The sequence below is a fragment of the Diadema antillarum genome, unplaced genomic scaffold (genome assembly GCF_040938485.1).
Source record: "Diadema antillarum isolate AM-2024a unplaced genomic scaffold, OU_Dant_1.0 seq00003223_RagTag, whole genome shotgun sequence".
Classification (NCBI taxonomy): domain Eukaryota; kingdom Metazoa; phylum Echinodermata; class Echinoidea; order Diadematoida; family Diadematidae; genus Diadema; species Diadema antillarum.
Window position 1 is genome coordinate 1 of NW_027273808.1, and position 23071 is coordinate 23071.

The following is a 23071-nucleotide window of genomic DNA, read 5'->3' on the forward strand; positions in this document are numbered from 1 at the left end:
TCTTTCATGTCTTTCGCGCATGGTTTTAGAGGTAGTTCCGGCAATACTGTTACAGCAACATACCTTTATATCAATGACTGTCGTGGAAATGATAGAAGCATTGCTTCACAATATCTATGCAGTGAGAGGATGCACATTAAATGTCGATCCTGTGGGATGTGCCCAAAAGTACACCACCCTCATGGCGATATAGAAAACATTGAATAATCATTAACGCGAATATACTATATGTTCCAAACGTACATGTTTTCAAACTTCGATCGTGCCGTACATCAAGGGCACTTTTGTTTTCAAAAATACATTGTAGTTAATAGAAGAGACATCGCTCTACAATATCCATATTGTCAAAAGGGTGAACATTAAAAGACAATCTCTTGGGAATGGTCCAAAGTTACACCTACGCCCACGCCCCCTTAAAACAAAACAGAGATACATGTATTAGCAACGCAAACACCATTGTTCTATAAAGCATGGATGGTTTTAAAAGTTATTCCGGCAACGCAGCAAATACACTTTTTATCAATGAAAAGTCATGGAAGTGATAGAAGAGGCTTAACTTTACAAGATCTATACAGTGAAGAGGATGCACATTAGATGGCAACCCTGTGGATGTGCCAAAAAATATTCCACCCTCACAGCAATATAGAAGACTTATATCATAATAACGCGCATATATGTTGTTTATATTACATGTTTTTTAAATTCCATCGTGCTGTATAGCGAAGGCACTTTTGTTTCCAAGAAATACATCTAATCAATAGAGAACACATTGCTCTACAATAACTATATTATTGTCAAGAGGGTGAACATTCAAAAGTAATCCATTGGGAAGTGTCCAAATTTACACCTACGCTCATTCCCCCTTATTGCAAAACACAGATATTAGCAACGCGAATACTGTTGTTCTGGTGTGAATGGTTGGAAAAGTAGTCCCGGCAATACAGCAAATACAATTTTCATTGATTACAAGTAATGGAAATGATAGAAGAGACTTAGCTTTACAAGATCTATACAGTGAAGAGGATGCGCATTAAACGGTAGCCCTGTGGGATGTGCCAAAAAATAATCCACCCTCATAGCAATATAGAAAACATATAATATCACATGACGCGAATATATATATATGTTCCAAACGTACATGTTTTCGAAATTCCATCGTGCCTTAGCAAAGGCACTTTTGTTTCCAAAAAATGCAACTAATTAATAGAGGAAACATTGCTCTACAATAACCACATTGTCAAAAAGGTGAACATTCAAAGGTAATCTCTGGGGAGGTATCTAAATTTACACCTACGCACACGCCGTTTATTACAAAATACAGATATTAGCAACCCAAATACAGTTGTTCCAGCGTGAGTGGCTTTAAAAGTAGGTCCGGCAATACAGCAAATACACTCTTATATAAATGAAAAGTCACGAAAATGATAGAAGAAGATTTGTTTTACAAGATCTACACAATAAAGAGGGTGCTTATATTATATAACGCAAATATATATGTTCTAAACGTATATGCTGTCAAAATTCGATCGCGCCTTGTAGCAAGGGTACTTTTGTTTCCAAGAAATGCAATGTAATCAATACAGGATGCATTGCTTTACAATACTTTTATAGTAAAAAGGGGTGCACAATCCATGTAAAGCGGCCCCTTGGGAGGCGCCCAAAGTTACCCCCTCAACCCCGCGTCCCCATTATGTAACACGTGTGTTATATGCCAACGTGGGTACTGTTGTTATGAATGCACTCTATACAGCTACACCTCTCTAAAAAAACAAAATCGAGTGAAAACTTTCACTCTTGAAGGAGTCAATACAAAAAAGAGTGAATTTAGAGTGAAATTGGAGTGAATTTTGAGTGAAAATGTTCATTTTCACTCGTTTTAGAGTGACGTCAGGGATCACTCCAAAATCTTCGAGTGATCCCTGAGGTCACTCCAAAATGAGTGAAAATGATATTTTCACTCGAAATTCACTCCAATTTCACTCTAAATTTACTCTTTTTTGTATTCACTCCTGTAAGAGTGAATATTTTCACTCCATTTTTTTTAAAAGAGTACCGCTAATCTGCATTTTGTGTAAATTATTTTTGTATGACCGATTCGAAAAGGCATCCATCGTGTTCATTGACCTACAAAATATAAGTTTATACATTTAAATCTTTAAAATTGGATAACGGGAAGCTAAGATCTGTCAATTTTCTCTCATTACAGGTGATAATTTGCATATTATGCAAATTTTACTATTTTGCCCCACTGGATATTTGGGGAGTTTTAGTATGGTGTTCAGGAGGCCTCAAAGACTTGCACTACAGTGAAATTCTTACTGTTGCAATTAGTGGTGGGTTACCCCCTAAAAAGCGCTAAATTGACTGGACTTTTTAGAAGATATACGTTGGAAAGGGAAATTCGTATCATAGAAACCACGTAGTCTTAATTCAAACGTATTATAAGCTATATTAGTGTCATCAGTTTCTTTAATATCATCCCAACACGCATCACGTAGGGCATTTCTGAATGAAATTATTCTGTCTTTTGTAATACATCTAGAGTACAAACCTTTACTGCTTTTATTAGATTTGCATTTGAGAGATGTTATCTGAAAACTGGTAAATGATCAGTTGTATCAGAGTATAAAATACCACTCTCAATAGGTAAATCAAATTGATTGGTGAAAATATTGTCGAGTCCCAGTAATGCGCGTTGGCCTAGATATCAAAGGTAAACAATAATTGCTTGACAGGGAATACATAAAATCTCTAATGTTTGAATGTGTATTAAATTTCAGAAGATCGATGTTCAAATCTCCCATGATATAAATCCTTTTACTTTCTTTGACAAGATCACATAACAATGTAGCAAAAGCCTCATTAAACCGAGTGATATTTACGTTCGAAGGTTTGTAAATAGTACCAACTAATATATTCTTTTCCTGTGGACAGTTAATTTCAAGAACAATGAATCGCAACACAAATTACCTGGGAGCAACAGGTCGGATCTCTCATGATAAGAGTGCATTATTCATACAGAGTGCGACACCTCCGCCTGTTCTGTTACATCTATTTTTACATAATACGGTATAACCTGGTATGTTTACAGGTGGACTTGTTTCTTTCAGCCATGTTTCAGAAAACCCAATAACATCAAACGAGAACTTAAGTGAATACAATATGTCTGTAATATATTCTAAATGTTTTGGAAGACTTCTAGAGTTAAGATGTATGCATGAAAAGGTATCATTCTTTGAAGGGCTAAATCGACTGGCGAATTTTTCAATTTCATAATAACGACTTACATTATCAAAATTACCAAGAACAAAATTCCTATCCGGATCTCAGTCATCGGTCCCAAACAACCGATCGGATACAGAAAAAGGATTGAGCTGTAAATTTGACAGTCGATCTAAATCTGCTGTGTGACTTTGAAATTCATTGAGAAAGCTTACATCGTCAAGTTGACTAAAATGAAACAGAGAAGCTTCGTGAGGAGCTTGAGATGTTATCTCACCAAACATACTTTCAGAAAATATGGTTGAATTTCTAGGTGTGCGAATACTAATGAAGGTACACGTGTATTTTTACAGCCATGGAAACAGAAAAGTATCAACAACATAGACATAAAATCAATATTCACAATCAACTACAGATATTGAATCCACAATATGTCCAAATATATATATGTAAGTAGATGAACTTGATAGACTTATAGCTATTTATCTTTTCTGGTAGACAAAACCAACCCGCATAAATCAGCGTCTATTTTCTTTTGACAACCGAAGAAAATAAAAGAGTTTCATTTCTGCTTATGACATGTATGAAATCATTAAGATTCATTTCTGCTTATGAAGTCATTAAGATTTCCATGAGAAGAAAAACAATTACAGCAGTAAATTTAGATCTAGGTAATAGCTCACTGGTTTGAAATACTTAAGGAAATGTCGGAAATGTTTAACAGTTGACACAAAAAGTCCCATAAGGAAGAGGAAGCCGATAAGCTTACCACAGATGTTCAATCTTTATACAAGACCCATGGTGCTGCTTGTTGACCCTTGTTTCGGATTGAAAGGCGGAGATCAACGCCAATCAGGCGAATGCAAGTTGACTTTCCGTGTTGTTTACGCTGCTCATAAGCTATCTTTTCCAGACGGTAGCGCTTTGCCTTAATTCCGGGTGGAAGATCCGTTCTTATGGTGAATGGGAGGGTGGTGCCAGCAGGAAGCTGTCGCTGTGTAGCGTCGTATGCATTCAGAATGGCGTCGCGGTCGAACATAGACACAAATCTCACGATTATCGGGTCCGGGGTCGATGGCGCGTTGGGTTCGCGATACTGCTGCTTACGCGGTACTCGATGGGCGTGGACCATAGGAATTGCCTCGGCCTTCTGCGGAGAAATGCCCAGCTTCGTTATGGCGTCTCGAACTTCAGCTGCAGCCTTCTGCGGGGTGTTATCTCCGGCAGTGGGGGCTATTTTGTAGAAGAGTAGGTTTTGTTTCCGATTGTGCGGCTCCATCGCAATCAACGCATCATATTATGAGATAAGAGTGCATTACGTGACATAAATGATGTAGGTTATTATTGGCATTAAAACGAAATAAAAGTACATGTGCAAGAAAATACGCGGAAAGGTTTTATTGCACGTGTCACGTAAAGGATGGCAAAGTTGCAGAAGTCACCCTTGTTCTCAAAAAGGTGATCCTCATGAAATTAGCAACTATCGACCTATTTCTATCTTGCCTAGCATTTCAAAATACAACAAATAATGTATCAGAAGACCGATCACTTTCTGCAAACCCCTTACTTTTCACTAAAGCGGTTCCAGAAAAAACAAAAATCATTGTCCTGATCTGGCACTTGTCCAACAATTAGACAGATAAGATTCAAGTTACTTACATAATTTTTTGTGACACATGCTAGATTTTTTTTTGATTTATGGATTCATGACAGTATACCACAGACATTTTTACCTCTGATATTTTTACTTCTGACAATTTTACCTCTGACATTTTTACATTATATTGGTAATATTTGGTCTTAGTCAAATTTTGGAGTGATGTTACCGGTAATATCGGCAATCGGTAACAAATTGCCCAGTGTGTAGCTATTCCTGTCATCAAGCTGGGAACTGGAAACCAAACTCATTGTCAGGGAGGTGAAAAACAAAGCGGATCAGCAGTTCTCAAGCTGGAGAAAAAGCAGGTACATGTTACTGTAGACGACATTTTTATCTCTTACATTTTTACTTTTGATATTTTTACTTCTGACATTTTTACCTCTGACATTTTTACTTCTGACATTTTTATCTCTGACATATTCACCTCTGACATTTGTACCTCTGACATTTTTACCTTTGACATTTTTACTTCTGACATTTTTACCTCTGACATTTTTACCTCTGACATTTTTACCTCTGACATTATTACACCGAAATCTGTCCAGGACAGCGGCAGGGGACAGAGGGAGCGATTGCCTACCTCAACCATATTAGTCTGGGTCCCAGAGGCTGCGAATACCCTTGTTTTACAGTCGGCCCGATTTTTCCGAATCTGGATGATGCAACTCTTGCTTGACGGTTTCGAGATATCAAAACCGGCCACCATAATCGGCTTTTGTTATACCTTTCTCCTTAAAAATGGTAAAAAAATTGGAAACACTGGCCTACCTGAATTTAAGGTTAGACCTTATTTCGAGGGGGCTGAATCCCAATCTGACTGATGCAACTTTAGCTTCCTTGAGGTTTTTGAGCTGTTCAAGATGGCCGACAAGAATTGAAATTCCCATATAATATATATGTCTTAGAAATTGTTAAAAATTGAAATAGTTGATGAGTTTCATCTTTTTCGAGAGTGCTGAATCCAATTCTTGGTGAGACAACTCTTGATTCCCTGAGGATTTTGAGACATCCAAAAAAGGCCACCCACACAATTAAAATTTTGATATGGCCCTTACGTACATGGTGAATAAGTTGAAAATAAATTGATTTGTTACCCTGTCTTGGAGGTGCTGAATGCGAATTTAATGATTGATGCAACTCTTGCATCCTTAAGGATTTTGAGATATTCAAGATGACCGACAAATGACCACCAAAAATCTTGACTCTCTCAGAATCCTATAAAGAATGCAACTATTGCATCAGCCAATGGTATCATGCCAATTTTGATTCAGCACCATCGAAATAGGTCAAAACCAACAATGTAATATAAATTTATCTAACATTTGCAAGGAAATACACGTACTTCAATCAAGATTTCAATAATTGGTAGCAATCCTGAACATCTTAAAATCATCAAGGATGCAAGATTTGCGTTAACTAGGTTAGGATCTAACACCCTCGAAATAAGATAAAAACTACTGTTTTATTCGAATCATAATACTACTTGCACAGGGAAAATGCTTTCTTTTTTGGCGGCTATTTTAGAAATCTCAACTCTCTCAGGGATGGAAAAGTTGCACTACCATAATTCAGAATCAGGAATCAACTTTAAAAACTAAGATTAAGATGTGATCAAACAATATATGTCTTTTATTGTAACAAAATAATATCTCGAGGAATGTCAAATTGCTGAAAATGACGGATATATGGGATATTTCAAGTAGTGCCCCATCCCCTCGGCCTCACAAAAAAGTCACTGTTAACAGCGTTGCCTCTTTGAAGATCAAACCTATCAAGCGATTACATAATTCGAAGACGGACACCTGTGTCCCAAAACTAGTTGCTGAAAAATCCAAAGAGTTATATTCTTAACAATGATTTGATGAAAGAAACAAAGTAATATACTTGTATCAGAAATACAGATGAAACTAATACACTTGTCTTCGTATTGACACGTCATGAACGTCAACAGATTTCAACAGATTGCAAAAATCAAACCAAACCAAAGAAGAAGAAACTTACCTCTTTGAAATTTGAAAGCTGGTACAATGGAAAGTACCATCCAATAATCATGACATGATGCAAACAAGCAAAATTTCAGAAATTCCTAAAGTAGGGACCTACATGAGCAGCAAAATATTAAAAAATCTCTCTCCCATCCTGGCCGACTTGTGCTCTCATGTTTAATACGCAGGTACGCATGTATACGTAGGTAATACACATAATCAGTAAATTCAAAATGAAAAAAAGATCATGTTTACATGAATGTTACGATGACAAACATATAGTAGGCTCAATGCCTCTACCTGATTCCTCTTGAATAGTATAATCAGTTAGGAATGTGATGTCATATGTCCCAAGCTAATGGTGGGGAATTTGATAGAATGTCCGCTTGTAGGAATTAAAATAATCTTACCACAATCATGGTAAGTCCTCTTTGTGGGGGAAATAGCTCCTTCCTCCGATAGCCAAGGTGATTGTCTAGCTCTGTCACCTCGAACACGTGTCCACAGTCTTCAAGTTGTATGTACCTACAGAAGGAAGAGCGTAAAACAAATGCGCAAAAACATAAGGTGTGTACATTTGTCTCAAAGCACTAATGATCTCTAAGAAACTAGAAAATCATCCTTTTTATATAATACTCCAATCAAAAAAGAATCCAATTTCGCTTCGAGTTACAATCGACTTGCGACCACGATTTCGTTGACCCCAATTATGTTGCTATGTACTACATACTGATACTTTGATGGGTTCCAGTGTGCAGATTAGAGTGCAGTTATGATTATTCGATATGGTACATTCGTAAAACATATTAGATTATGTTGAGTTAAAACTTTCTCCTTACACTTCGATACCTCGTAAAGAAAATGTGAAACGACGATTACATATAATCCTGTTAATGTTGACGCTATCGAATTTACAGAATTATAATGTAATTGTCGTACAATGTGTTCGATGTTTCGACATCACCTTCCCTCAAACTTACCGTAAAGTATCAGAGCGTTCGTGTCGCAATGAGATTTGCTTCAGGTCAGCCTTGTCGCAGACTCGACACATCTTTGGGCAAACCTCTCCACACAGACCAATACATGGATGTCCACATTTCTTGTTCTTCTTGGGACATGGCTCCTTGCACGGGGGTCTGTCACAGGGTTCACAGCACAGTTTAGAGCAACGGTAGTGTGGACATTTCCAATCACAAAGTTTTATGCATGGATCACACATTGTACTACAAGGATGACGGCATTTGTCATGACTACATTTCTGCTGACATCTCTGTTGACACTGAAAGCAAGGTCTCCCACATTTTTGTGAACATTTGTGCCCACAAATTAGCATCCTCTCACACGTTTCTGTGCATGGTAAGTGGAAACGTCCTCGTTTGCATTCCCCGCATGTACCCTTGCAAGAGTGCCCACATAATAGTGTTGCGTCACACTTTATGTAACATGCGCTGGACTTGTCACAGCATTTGACTGTCACTTTGTGCTTACATGGCCAGTCTTCACGGGTAATCCTCTCTTCACACTTCTCAGTGCAAGGCATCCAGCATTTTTGCCGGCATTTGTGACCACATGGAAGTACTTTTAGGCATTCTGAGGTACACGCTATGTCCTCTGGATTCCTCCAACATTTAACCTTCTTGATGTGACCACACGGAAGCTTCTTCAGCACTGCTTCCTGACATTTACCATCTGCGTAACATTCCTCTTCTAACTCGTGCCCACATGAGAGAAGCTTCCTTGTGACGAAGTAGCACTTCACATCCTGTATGTCAACATGGCATTCCAGATTGCATGTATGTCCGCAAGGGAAAGTTCTCTTCAATTTTTTGTTGCACACGATATTTACTGGATCTTTGTAGCACATCTCTTTACATATGTGCCCACACTTCAAAGTCTTCTGGACAAGTTTTGTGCATCTTCCGCGCTCACAGCATTTCTCTCTTCTGCTATGACCACATTCAAGTTGCCTCGTAACGATAACCTTACATTCCAAATGTAAATTGTCTGGATTTTGATGACAAGGGAGTATTCGTTTATGAGAACATTGAAGAGTTTTCTCAACATCCTCCTTACACACGATGTCAGAGCTGTCGCCGCAAGGTACTTTGCCGATGTGTGAACATGGCAATGTTTTTGACACAATGACAGGGCACTTAGAAGGACAGTTCTTGGAGCAAATTTTAGGGCAAGTGTGGTTATTGGAGCAGATGATCTTCGAGCAGGGCTCTCTGCAAACGTATGACTTATGTCGATTGTCAGTTGGGTGACATCTCTGTCTACAAACATGACCACAATCCAGTCGAGTGTCACATGGCTGCAGGCACCCTCCCCCTGGAACACTGTCGAAGTCCTCGGATGACTTGACGTCTGTCTGGATGTCAGGATGATTCTTACACTGCAACTTTAGTGAATTTCCGATACTGTCTGTTGATTGCAGATCCTGAAAGATATTTTTCCACAAGTCACTGTGTTTAGCAAGCATGGTGAAGTTACCAATGCAGAACATGCCTTTCTTCGCCCTTGACAAGGAGACACACAGCCGATTTGAGATTCCCAGAAAGCCAATCCTACCAACATCGTTACTCCTAACAAATGAAAGAAGTATGATTTCATTCTCTTCTCCTTGGTAATTGTCAATAGAAGTCACCTTCACCCCGAGAAACTTATCGCGCCCCATCAGTTGCTTGAACTGGAGAAGCTGACCTGTGTATGCTGTCAGAATGGTGATCTGATGTGTCTCATATCCCTGCTGAATGAGATAGTAGCAAAGAGCAACCAGGAACTTCGCTTCATGCAAATTGAAATGACTTTGAATGTCCTCAATACATTCCTCTGGCTGTGCGTGATCAATGAAGAACATATTTTTGGTTACACCTTGGATGTTCCCAAATTCCTTCACAGAGTCATGGTCATCAAGAACATCGTAGAAGTGTTTCCTCATGATGTCCGCAATCTGAGGGCGCATTCGATGTTGAATTTGGAGCTGAGTGTAGGGAAACCCGTTGTTGACAAGACGTTCAAACAGAGAAACATCCAAATGATATTTCTTTGCCAGCATGTAGACGCTTGGCTTGGGTCTGAGTTGTTGATGGTCACCAATTAGAATGAGCTGTTGGCAAGAAGAGTGAAGGGCTGTTATAATGTGAGCCTCAAACACTTCAGCAGCTTCCTCAACAACTACAATCTTTGGTCTCACTCTTTGAAGCACTTGCTGATTGCTGGCAGCCGCAGTTGTGGTCATGCCAATGATGGTAGCTCTTCGGAGCACTTGAACCTTCTCTGTGTCCTTGGCTTCCTGAAGTTTGAAACATAGCCGCTTGTATTGGCTCTCACACCTTGCGAGGTTCATTTGAAGATCTGCAATGTACATGTTCACCCACATGTGATAAAGACCCCATCGATCATTTGGGGACATTCGCCAAACATCATGTGTTGAGACAGTGTATTCGAAATCAATCTCGTCTTTTCCCAGCATCTTTCTCTCAACGAAACGCTTCAATTTTGCATGGTTGTCTTTTACCGATCTAGTCTCTTTCATCTCGACATCAATCAATCGACGTGCCTCGATCTGGTCCATTTCATATTCGATATCTTTGGAGACACTGCAGCTACTGCCGTTTTCCACTGCAGAGGTTTCCCTACCATCTACTCTTCTCTTCTTTCTCCTCCGTCCATACATTTCATTGTCTCTTTCATCGTTCCAATCACTATCTTTGCGGCGGTCGGTGAGGAGCCATTCTGCCATCCAGGAGCTGACATTTTGTTTTAGATGCTGTAGTCGTAGAAGACTGTTGTAATGTTCGCAGCTCATGACGGGACGTAGCTCAGACTCAGTGACAATTTCCTTTCTAGCCCCTGAAAGTTTCGACATAATGTTGTTCAGATTGTTTTTAGCGTTTTGAACCCGTCTTTCAAGCGCTATCGTTTTCCGATCGCGGGCATTCCTTGCAGGCAGTAGTCTTTTGAGGTTGTATTGCTGAAGTTTTTCACTCTTGCTTTGACTGCCAACTCTTACGAGACCCGTAGAATGGAACTTTACAATGCCTTCAAGAAATTGATCGAGGGCATGATTTGTGCAACATACCAAAAGAATGGGTCCGCTGTTGCCTTTTAGGGACCACATACGTCTATTTTCCAGCAGGACATGCAAGATTTTGAGACCAACGTAAGTCTTACCCGTTCCAGGTGGACCCTGAATAACAGACAGTTCTGTAGTGAGAGCTTTCTTCACTGCTTCCAGCTGTGACGGGTCTAGGTTGACGTCAGTTACACGAGGCCAGGCATCATCTGTCATTACTGCAATACTACGCCATGACACACCTGATCTTTTACGATCCATGCCATGAAATAGTGGTGTTATGTCCATTTTAACATTCTTAGACATTTTCTTGGAATCTTCCCTGCTTCTTTCCTGAAGGTACATTGGGGCTCGTACCTCATTCTTGAGGTGAATGATGTATCTTGATAACGGCAAGGAGGAGGCTTCCATTCTCTGTAGTCCCAGGAGTACTGGACGATAAGCTTCGAAGAAGACGGTAGACTCTGCCATGACGAATGTCTTGCCCTGTAAGCAGGAGATGTCCTCTTGATCAACCAAGTGAACAGCCACACGTCCAGCCTCAAGTCCTTCTATATCTGTGTTAGCCACAGTTGCAAATAGAAAAGTCACAAAGTTGTCGTTGGAAAGAATGACTAAAGAGCCATACATGAGACGCTTGGAGGATTTCCATGTAACTCGAGGTTTATTGAAAGACAGACAATGAGAAACTCCGGTGGAGTCATGACTCGACCAAATGTAACGCACTCCCTCATAGATTCGGACATCTTGGAGACGGGACCTTTTTCTGGGATGAGCTCGTTTGAAGGCTACATATTCTGATATTCCACTACGCAAAGGTTGTACAAAATCTTCTTTGAGAAGACGAAATTGCACGTCCAAATAGTGTTCACCATCTGCATAAACACCTCTCGTGATATGTGGCCGAAGGAATGGTCGATACCCTGCCCGAAGTTCTCTTGATGTAGGGAAAATGGTTTGCTGACGAAAATCATCCGGGGGAGGGTATCTGCGAACTAGCTCCACCTGACGTATGCGGTCCCTCTCCCTTTCTTGTGCATCAATTTGTTGAGATACGGACCTTATGATTGGCTCGAGATTTTTGTATTTGTTAACAGTCGGTGACACCTTTTTGAACCCTTCTACGACATCCATGAGAAGGGTGAAGGAAACTTGAACATCCGTCGCTCGACTCGGCAAGCACTGTAGCACTGCTTTCAACACGATGAGTACGTCCATTAAAAAGGTTTCTACTTCACTGCCACCTTCGTTTGTGAAATTTCTCAGTTTGATGAGATAGGGGCCGAGATGGGATGTTAGCAGTTTAGAGTCACACACCATGGTGAGCAGGGTGGTGACTGAGTGATCAGCACTTACAACGTCACAGACTGATGCCAAACTCCTCCAAAGCAGCCTCTGTCTTTCGTCGTCAATGCTAGGTTCGTTGATACTCCTCCCGAATTCCTCTCTGTGTTTACATAGATCCACCAAAGCCATGGATGGCTCTTTTTCAAGAATATGTATTAGCGATGAGGAACTGAGTGTTTGAAAGGGCCCGGTGTGCTGACATCGAGTTCTGAAATTGAATGTGAGAAACTTCATGTTGTTTTCGTAAAATTTACAGAGCTCCTAAACATGTTTGAACGTTAATGTCATCTGTAGTTGAGGAATCTCATTAAAATCCAGAGAAATGTATCTTTCACGATGTTTTTTCTCCAATATACTGACCTCTACATTCACTTGGGGTCAAGGATTTTCTAACATCGATTACATTGTTTTGTCTAGACTTCTTTAGACTGATTTCCCCTTGATGGTGAAATTTTTGTATGACCGACTTGCCGCAAGCTTCAGAAAGAATACCGTGTGCGCCGTAGTGGTAAAGTTCTGAATGAAAATGTACAATTTCCAAAGGAAATATGCGATATCACCTCGATTGGAAGCTGCCAAAGAAGTCTCATTATTCCTACCCCAAGCTGCATTGGTGAGATAGTATACTAAAATTTGGGATCACAAAACGAACAGGAACTTGTTTTCAGCACTTTTGGTGAAATAGTGTGATTCGGTGTTTCTCACAGCGTCCTCTTTTCATTTCTTAAAAATCCTGTCCAAACTCTTCACTTTCAACTCCAATAACTTTAAAAAGAATTAGGCTAATGCATTGAAAGTTGGCATTAAAGGCTTAATTTACCATTTGCAGATGAAAGAAAAATCCAGCCTTAGTGCTTCAAAATAGTTCTAAAATGTGAGTTAGGGATAGAAACAACCACTGTAAAAATTAGAATCCGTATAATCGATGTTAAGTATTGTTAGATACACAAAATGTGAATAATAGTTATAATGAAAATGTTTCCAAACTAAACCGTGTACAGTTATGGTTTATTGAGAAAAATAGTGAAATCTCCTTATATTTTAGACTTTATTGCAAAAATTTCATATGGTAGGATGTTCTGTGATACAACAGACCTACACATATGCATTAAATGTGATATCTTGAAAATATTTTAAATCAGTGCTCGCAAAGGTAAACAGGACCTTTAATTATCTTTGGAATGTGTTAAGAAAACGTGTTTAATTTCAGCGTAATCTGATAATCTCTGCATTGTTGTTGCTCCAGTGATTAACATTCTGATTGTTGTTTTTTTTTTGTTCCATTCATCGCACAGCTAGCACAGCTTGGTAAAGATTAAGCACTTGAATAGACCCTGTACTTCAGAGCCGCTTTTCTCAGTTCACATTTTCCTGAGTGTGTGCTTTCTATCCAATATTAGGATATAGGTAAGGAGAGTCCATTTGAATTGAGTTATAAGTCATCTTAAAGGGAATGGCTAGTAACTGATCAGTGGGAATCAGTGGGAATGCTGGGGGGTGATTGTTCCGATTCTTGTGGGATTCATTTAAAAGTACATTATATATCTATTGCTGTGTGAAAATTTTTTGCTTCAGAACGGTCTCATATTCAAGTAATGTGCAGTTTAATGCCCCGTCACTGTACAGGCATGCTGACCTGGAAACATTAAGCTGCACATTACTTGAATATGAGACCATTCTAAAGCAAACAATTTTCACACAACAATAGATATATAATGTACTCTTAAATGAATCCTACAAGGATTGGAACAATCATCCCCCAGCATTCTCACTGATTCCCACTGATCAGTTACTAGCCATCCCCTTTAAAGCTAGAAGTCTGCTCTTTCAGAAACTGCTCTAGACTAAAAATTCAGGTCTGCCGACTTTTTGTTGGTTTTGTGATGCAGGGTAACATATATATTATGACATTAATATTTGAGTATAATTCTATCAAACACTTGATATTTACCTGACAGATTCTGTCTCATAACGGTAAAAGTGATTGCCAGCTGTAAGAGGTTGATCATCACTTGGGATAGCCACAAATCCTGGAGCGCCCTCATCCGTCCGACAGCCGTCACCTCCAGAGTAGGTGGGAATATGTCGCTTTCCTCTCCGTACCGCTTCTCCATCGTGTCCGTTCCCAATACTCCAGCACATCGTCTTCGTAGCGTGCACTTCATCTCCATCGCTGGTCATGTGCGTAAATAATAAACATTACAAACATAAACACTTAATCAAGATAACCGGTAATTTTATTCATGAATGATCAAGTGTGACCACTTAATATGAACATAGTAAATGAAGACAGTATTGCTCTTTACTCGTTTTTTATTCTCAAATAATTGATCTATCTGATTGGGTAATTTCAAAATCGGTACTAATACTGGTGTTTACACAGTCTCGACACCAGCAGCAGCAATAATTCAGAACTGGATATCAGTTGGTGTTAGCAGGTTGACCTCAATACCATGTCGCTGTTCCGGTGGTTACTGTAGGACCCGATGTTAAACGTCGTCTGCTGCAACCAGCCCCACTACTCTTTTGTGCGATTTACATGCTTTTTCTGGATTGAAGAACACAAGACTGGGAATTATCAAAATTGTCATTTGGAGTTTGGTGTTGGTGCCTGCTTTCCTGTTACATACGCGCGAGACCCACATTCATGTTCATGGACAAATGGTTGAAGTTGAGCTTGGCCTCTGTGAATGCAATAGTGACCGTTGACCGTACACGAACACTTTGGACATGGCCACATAAATTTATGCCTTGGAACAAAATTAAGATCGTTGTATTTTTGGTAATTTTAAAGGAAATTAACGCATTTTAATTATTCTACCACATTGCTTACAATGCCTTCATAGCTGCACCTTTCCATACTTGATTTCAACCAAGCGCAATCACCTTTTTCGTTGAGCAATACTGCTCGACTTCGCGCTGGTATGACGGTAACACTAGAGTTTGAGATCGATAATTACAATCGGTACTGCTCACGTTAATCTGGCCATCGATGTTGGAGATCAATTTAGAGCAGTTGTTTGGGAGATAACATCAGCGTCAGTAGGTTCTCTACTATCACCAAACTTAAAATTACCCATTTTCTCTATTCGCAGTTTTTCTAAGAGTTCTTACCCCCCCCCCCCTATCTTCTTAAATATGGATCCCAGTACTGACAGTCGTTGACTTCAATGGATTTGCGGTAAGCGTATTATAAGATTAACTGTTGGTGTTAACAAAGTTTGCTGCAGCTGCCAGCAACGATGACAACATTTGTTCCTGCGACAAATGCTCCGGTTAGGGTTAGGGTTTACTGTGATGGAGTTTTAAGTTTAGTTTGATGTGAGGAAGTTTGATGTAAGGATTAGGATAAGGGTTAAGATTATGTTTGTTGGTAACCTATGTTCGGCTAGGGTGCAGATACTTCACGGGAGCAATTGTTGCAGGAGCAAATGTCATGTAACCGCCAGCAGCATGGGTTAGTTTTGTGTTTGAACAACAGCAGCAAATTGATTGCTACTCCATGTCCCGGTTGACTTTTATTTCATGAACACATTACCTACAAGAGCCTGAGGTTGTTGACCGAGTCTCTTAATATTTAGAGTGCCTGCAATCAGCCTGACAATGGAAACAATGCTGGACGAAACAGAATAACTTCCAGTGGAAAGTACCCGTCACGCCGTGCATGTGATTTTCAGTTCTCCTTACTTCACGGGGCAAACAAAGCTAAAAAACTCTGACCAAACTGCTAAATTCATTACAGCCGAGAAATCTGGCACATTCATTCCTCTTGTCATATATATATATATATATATATATATATATACATATACTCACACAGCCTGTCAGTGCCCAGTTTATTTTAGTTTCCTCGAACGTCATACATACCCTCTAAACAGTATCAAATTCATGCATATTGTGATAAAAGCAGGGGGTTAATATTTACTGAGAAGTGAACGAAATGAAAAATGTTATATTGATTTATTTGGCCTAATAACATTTTCCAGGTGCTAAAAAACAAACAAACAAATAAACTAATCATTACTTCATGTATAATTTGGACATGACAGCCCAAGAAGTCTAGGAACGGGACCTCGGGGTTTGCCTATAGATGGAGATATGGATGGAAAGATGGGTATAAACGGATACTTAAAACTGACTTTTTGGACGGATGGCGTTTCATACAGCACCATACAAGGGCATATATATATATATATATATATATATATTTTTAATATACTTAGCATTGCACTAGACCCCAAGAATGAATGTTTTAATGTTAGTTATTCTCACATTCTGAGTGGTACACAATCATGATTTTGGCTTATGGATCGCAAATCAAGCCACGCTTAGGCTGTAGCCCCACTGTAGTATTCATTGTTGTCTTGCTTATACGTTTTGCTGTACATTGTGTAAAGGCAATGAATAAAAAATATTCTATGAACAACTTATGTTTATGTAAAATATTCTAAGAACAACTTATGTTTATGTAAAATATTCTATGAACAACTTATGTTTATGTATGTACATGAATGTGCATTTACAATGATGATACAGAAACCATTAAATCAAATCAAATAAAAATCAAATAAAAAAATTGCATTTCACGCTGCATTTCTCATAGCATGCAGCAGCAAAACTTGTATTTAATCGAAGCAGAATTAATTCAGAATGCACGGACGATGGCTTCATGAAATAAAGATGTCAAACATTGTATTAAAAGGAGGAGTTCTCGCAGACACCCCCCCCCCCCCCACCTGTTATGTCAGACATTGTAGTTAAATGTGGACGTCGGTTTCTCCCAGAGCACTGGATACCCTTCTGTTTAAGTTCCCTTAGCTGTTTGTATTTATTTTGTTTTGTGCTTAAAATTATGTGTCGATATACTGTTTGTCATAAACGACTTGTACACAACCATATCTGATGTAACGGAAGTAAGCAGAAATAAATCAAATCAAATCAAATCAAATCAGTGCATTCACTACAACATTCAAAGCTGTCTCGTTGTCCCTAACGCCAAGGGACCGTATCCGGGCAATTGCCCCTAGAGGGCAATTACCCCCCGGCTAAATACTGGTTAGTGGTAAGATTTATAGAGTAAAGATTAGGGTTAGGGTTAGGATTTTGGGTTAGGGTTAAGATTAGGTTCAGGATTAGGATTAGGATTAGGGCCAGGGGAAGGGTCTGGGGTAATTGCCCAGGGGGTAGTTGCCCTAGACCTCCAAGGGACATAGTGAGTAGAACTAGATTATTAGCAGAATAAAAATCACTTAAAAACTATTGCAAATCTTGATCCACTATAGTAAACTGTTTATAATTCTTGTGCATAATGCCTAACTGTAGTGTCACTATCCTAATTCAAGTAGCCACGCTTGAAATCTGTCACTGAAACATTTTTAAATATTTTGTCACAAAAACACAAGCTTTCTGCAAAAGTGGATGCATTGGGATTTCACTGCTAAAGAAGGTTTCAATTGTCTAATTTAATCATGCACACCTTGATAAGGAAGCTGGGAAGTAAATATACCTTGTATGTGTGTGTTTCTTCCTCTCTCTCAGAACGGAAGAAGTTTTTTTCTTTCTGTATTATTTTGCTTTGGTTTGTTTTATTTTGTTTTTTTTCTTTTCTTATTCACATTATGAGTTGTCTTGAATTCGGCTTTTAAGATTAATGAACTAATTGTTTGAATAGGACTTCAGAAAATACATGTACTTTTATGCTCGTACCTGACAATTAATGCTCTCCCACAATCAGCACGGCTGGCGGTCATGTGAGGGCGATCACTTTGGATAGACACGCGTCCCTCTTCCCCCGCAGTGCCCCCTTTCCCTCGAAAACAGTCACTTCCATCAGACGAAATGGGAAGGCCGGCCATGATGGCTGGCGAATTATAGCTGTAAATGGGATGGAGAAGATGTTATGACATAGGGCGGTTGAAGTCAAACATGATTTGCTATGGACTACATTTTTTGTTGTTATATAGCTATCTATTTTTCTTATGGAAGGTCATGGAACCATGATCAGTGTACGCGTACAGTGCATAAACAGAGCATAAGAAAACTTGTAAGTAGTGCAAATCCGGCTCTATTCCCCGAGTCAGCTGAGATTACCAGACACAACTGTTTTACCGAGGGGTCCAAAACAGCAAAAAAAAAAATAAATAAATAAATAAAAAAAAATAAAATATCAATACAACTATACGTAGGAAGTATTTATGTCATAAGAAAAAAAAAAAACACCTAATAAGCGAGAAGGGTTAAGCTCCATAAAAATGAGTTAGCATTTGGTCATACGTCGCCATCCCAATTACCAAAACTTTCAATTTATCAAGGGAAATACGAATAACACAAATTACGGATGCAAATTATGCCCTTCAGAGTTAAATGTATTTCATGGAAAATGACTTCATTTTTTAAACACGGTTAGAATAAAACAAGAGTTTAGTTCAGGAGACAAATCTATGTACCTGCAAGCCCACCCTCCCTCTTTCTCTCTCTCTCTCTCTACCTCTCATAAAATATACATGATGATATTTATACTCTCTAAAAAAGAACAGCTAAAATGTTCGCTCTTGAAGGACTGAATAACAGAAAAGAGTGAAATTGGAGTGAATTTTGAGTGAAAATGCTCATTGTCACTAATTTTGGAGTGACCTCAGGGATCACTCGAAGATTTTGGAGTGATCCCTGAGGTCACTCCAAAATTCACTCCAATTTCACTCGAAACTCACTCTTTTCTGACAGTGGCGTATCTGGGGGGGGGGGAGGGGCAAGGGGGGGGGGGGGCACGTGCCCCGAGCGCCACTTCATGGGGGCGCAAAAAACGGGGAAAAAAACCCCGAAGAAGAATAAGAAAAAAAAAGAAGAAGAAGAAAAAAAAACAGAAAAGAAGAAGAAAAAAAAATCGCCCGGAAGGGGGAGAGGGAGAATGGTGGGGGAAGGGGGCAGAAAACCAAATCAAACAAGATAAAAACAAAACATGATGATGACGCCGACAAAATGACAATGTTTATTGCGTTCACACAAGAATTCCATGTTCTGTAAGCTGAAATACAACAATTTTCGGCTCGCTCGCTGCGCTCGCTCGCCAAAATTTATATTGAAAAGAAGGTAAGAACAAAACGGGAAGAAAAAAACAAAAGGGGGCACGTGCCCCGGGCGCCACTTCATGGGGCCGCAAAAAAAACCGAAAAAAAACAACGAAGAAGAATAAGAACAAAAAAGAAAAAAAAACGAAGAAGAAGAGAAAAAAAACAGAAAAGAAGAAGAAGAAAAAAAAAAACTCGTCCGGAAAGGGGGAGAGGGAGAATGGTGGGGGAAGGGGGCAGAAAACCAAATCAAACAAGATAAAAACAAAACGTGATGTTGACGCGGACAAAATGACAGTGTCTTTTGTGTTCACACATGTCATTTTATATTTAGCAGGCAAAATGTTTCACGGAGTAGCGGCTGCAATTTCTTTCGTTCTGAAGCGATCGCCAATTGGATCAAAAGAAGGTGCCAACGGTTTCGAACATACGGGGGGGGGGGGCGCAAAAACCCCCGAATCAAACAAGATAATAACAAAACGTAATGATGACGCGGAAATGTACAAATTTCGGCTCACTCGCTCGTACTATTTCGTAATTTAGAGTATTTTTTCAAGTCCTCAGTTTGTTGGTATACATCGTTATCTATAAGGCCGTCACTATATCTTGATTAGAATTGTAAGATTTAATAAGCAAAAAATGACAGGAATTCCATGTTTTTTAAGCTGAAATACAAAAATTTTCGGCTCGCTCGCTCGCCAAAATTTAGCCAAAAAAAAGAGAGAAGAAGATAAGAACAAAACGTGACGATGACGCGGACAAAATGACAATGTCTATTGTGTTCACTCATGTCATTTTATATTTAGCAGGAAAAATGTTACACGGAGCAGCGACTGCAATTTCATTCGTTCTGGAGCGATCGCCGATTGGATCAAAAGAGGACGCCAACGGTTTCAAACATGCGGGGGAGGAGGGGGGACGCAAAAAAAAAATCAATCAAAAACTGATAAGTACAAAACGTAATGATGACGCGGACATATACAAATTTCGGATCACTCGCTCGTACTAATTTAGAGTATTCTTTTTTTGAGTCCTCAGTTTGTTGGTATAAATCGTTATCTACAAGGTCGTCACTATAATTGTAAGATTTAATAAGCAAAAAATGACAAGAATTCCATGTTTTGTAAGCTGAAATACAACAATTTTCAGCTCGCTCGCTGCGCTCGCTGGCCAAAATTTATCACAAAAAAAAAGAGAGAGATAAGAACAAAACGCGATGATGACGCGGAAATTCGGCTCACTCGCGCGCGCTAATTTAGAGTATTTTTTAAAGTCCTCAGTTTGTTGGTATAAATCGTTATCTTACAAGGCCGTCACTATTATCTTGATTAGAATTGTAAGATTTGATAAGCAAAAAATGACAAGAATTCTATGTTTTGTAAGCTGAAATACAAAAATTTTCGGCTCGCTCGCTGCGCTCGCTCGCCAAAATTTACCAAAATTTATTACATTTAAATCACCCCCCCCCCCCAAAAAAGACCCCTTTTAAGTGCTTGAAAAAGCATTTCATGTGGACTTTGTTTAAAGTCCCTTCCGGGATGGGGTTGGGGTTGAACACTTTTTCAGAAATTAGTGGCACAATTTTCGTGCTTGCCCCGGGCGCCGTTTTCCCTAGATACGCCACTACTTTTCTGTTACTCACTCCTTCAAGAGTGAACATTTTTACTCTTCTGTATGTTTTTTTTCAGAGAGAGTATAATATATATGTGTATGCTTCGGAATGTTTATGAGTGTTAAACATTGGCTGTGGACAGAGTACGGTTGTATCGTATACATCGTGTCGATAGCACTGCGGATGAAAATTGAATCACCTTACAATCTAATGTGCAGCACACAATGCGCATATTCTTTATGTAACAGGAGTACAGTAACGGTGGTAATGATGATGGTGATGATGAAAATGATGGTAATAATATATAATGACATTAATAGCAACATTAATATTAATATTAATGTTTCAATGGAAATAATAAATACATTAAAACAGGGGTAAGAAATCAAGTCGGAGGCCGACGTTGCTCTCTACTATTCCCTTTGATCAAGCTTTCAGCCTGTCATGATGGCCTTCATCAGGATCCGGGTCATTAGTCAGTATCTGTAACTGGTTTGGTTGTGAGACGTCTTGCATCACATCAGTATATGTGGATATATACCAGGTACAGACTCATGATCTGTATACAAATTCAGCTATTTCGTTTGTGTGGTCAGTCAAGGGCCTGTGTATCTTGTAAAGTCATATAATATATGAGATTATATCAATGTGTGTGTGTGTGTGTGTGTGTGTGTGTGTAACCGCTCATCACAAAACTAACAAAAAGTCACATTCAAAGGACTCACATTAGGCGTGATGGCCAACTTCGTCAGTCTTGAGTTGTTGTTTTTCTTCGTATTTTCTGAAAGAGCAAGACTTCATCTATAGCGTGGTAAAATTGGGGATCATAAGACATATTGAAAATTGTGTTTTTAGCAGTTTTTCTTTAAAACTTTTTGTAGCACAGTTCAACCAAGTGTCTCTTAGAGTCCCTTTTTTCATTTCTTAAAAAACTCTTTACACAGTCTTCACTTTCAACTCTAATAACTTGTGAAAAGATGATGCTACTACTTCGAAAGTTTGAATTAGTCAAGGATAGAATGCATTTATAGAGCATGATCAATTTCAACTTAATTTGATAATCACCTCATTGTTTACGCTGCGGAGTTTCACATGCTTTTTTTTTTTGTCCAATTCATTGCACAGCTAACACGGCGTGGTGAGATGAAGCGCTTGAAATTACACTCTACACTTAAAGCATCTTTTCTCAATAAACACTTTTCCACAGTACGTGTTTCTTTTCAATATCTAGATTAATTAGATGAGTCCATTTGAATTCAAGATAAACATTATTCTAAAGCTTATAGACGTGCTCTTTCAGAATCACTCCTAAACTAAAAAAAAAACAAACAAAAAACAAAAAAACAAAAAAAAAACATGTCTGGTGACTTTTTGTTGGTTTTGTGGCGCAGGGTCACATGTATTATAACGCTTCTCACATATTTTGATTTGATACAGCTTGTAACGCCGTCTGTTGTTTAGATTTTGAGAAAATAATAATGTACCTAAAAACTTAACAGGGGAAAAAACAACACGCAATCTCCCCTAACTTAGGTGAATGCATGTTTGTTTGTTTTTTAATTTCTTATTGGACAGAACTAAATCTCTCCCTATAATTTCACTCACATGCTGCTAATCACAGAACGCTTATGTACATACCATAGATAATTGTATACAAATGCCCAGTAGGACCTACCGACAATGCATGTAGCAGTAACTGCATGGTTTACAGTCACTGCAGTGGCGTCACTGTTGAGCACGATGAAAAACACTTCTAAAAATAAACATGGGGAATTTGACGCTCATGGGAACATTTCACCAGACAGACTGTAATGATAAAAAGGAAACCCGAAACATTTCGACCAAAAATCAATCCCTGCGTTTATCAATGTGTTATTACACACTTTACTTGGTCTTATCAAAATTGGTCAACAATGGGAGAAGTTATAATGATGAACGGTTTCGGGTTTTGTTTGTTTGTTTGTTTGTTTGCTCGTTTTCTTTTTACGAAGCAGTGATATTGGTCGCTCTTTCATAAAATGATCATACCCTCGCCAAGCGATTTGTGCATTGATACAAGATCATTGCCAGTCATGTTCGATACAATATTTTTACTTTTAT

The 23071-nt window shown here is 38.9% G+C and overlaps 2 protein-coding genes across 2 annotated transcripts in view; both read right to left on the bottom strand.

The window, feature by feature from the left end:
• Positions 1 to 4000: 4000 nt before the first annotated feature.
• On the bottom strand, positions 4001 to 14463 carry LOC139715276 (NFX1-type zinc finger-containing protein 1-like). Its single transcript, XM_071626855.1, has 4 exons — positions 14244 to 14463; positions 7848 to 12429; positions 7278 to 7392; positions 4001 to 4495 (listed from the first exon to the last, which is right to left on the bottom strand). The coding sequence occupies exons 1-4, from the start codon at positions 14461 to 14463 to the stop codon at positions 4001 to 4003; spliced, it is 5412 nt and encodes a 1803-aa protein (XP_071482956.1).
• Positions 14464 to 18038: 3575 nt separating this feature from the next.
• The window catches only part of LOC139715277 (NFX1-type zinc finger-containing protein 1-like), a 29091-nt gene continuing 24058 nt past the window's right edge, over positions 18039 to 23071 (bottom strand). The window contains exon 7 of the mRNA XM_071626856.1: positions 18039 to 18166. Coding sequence (XP_071482957.1) covers positions 18039 to 18166 — 128 coding nt within the window. The remainder of the gene's footprint in view (positions 18167 to 23071) is intronic.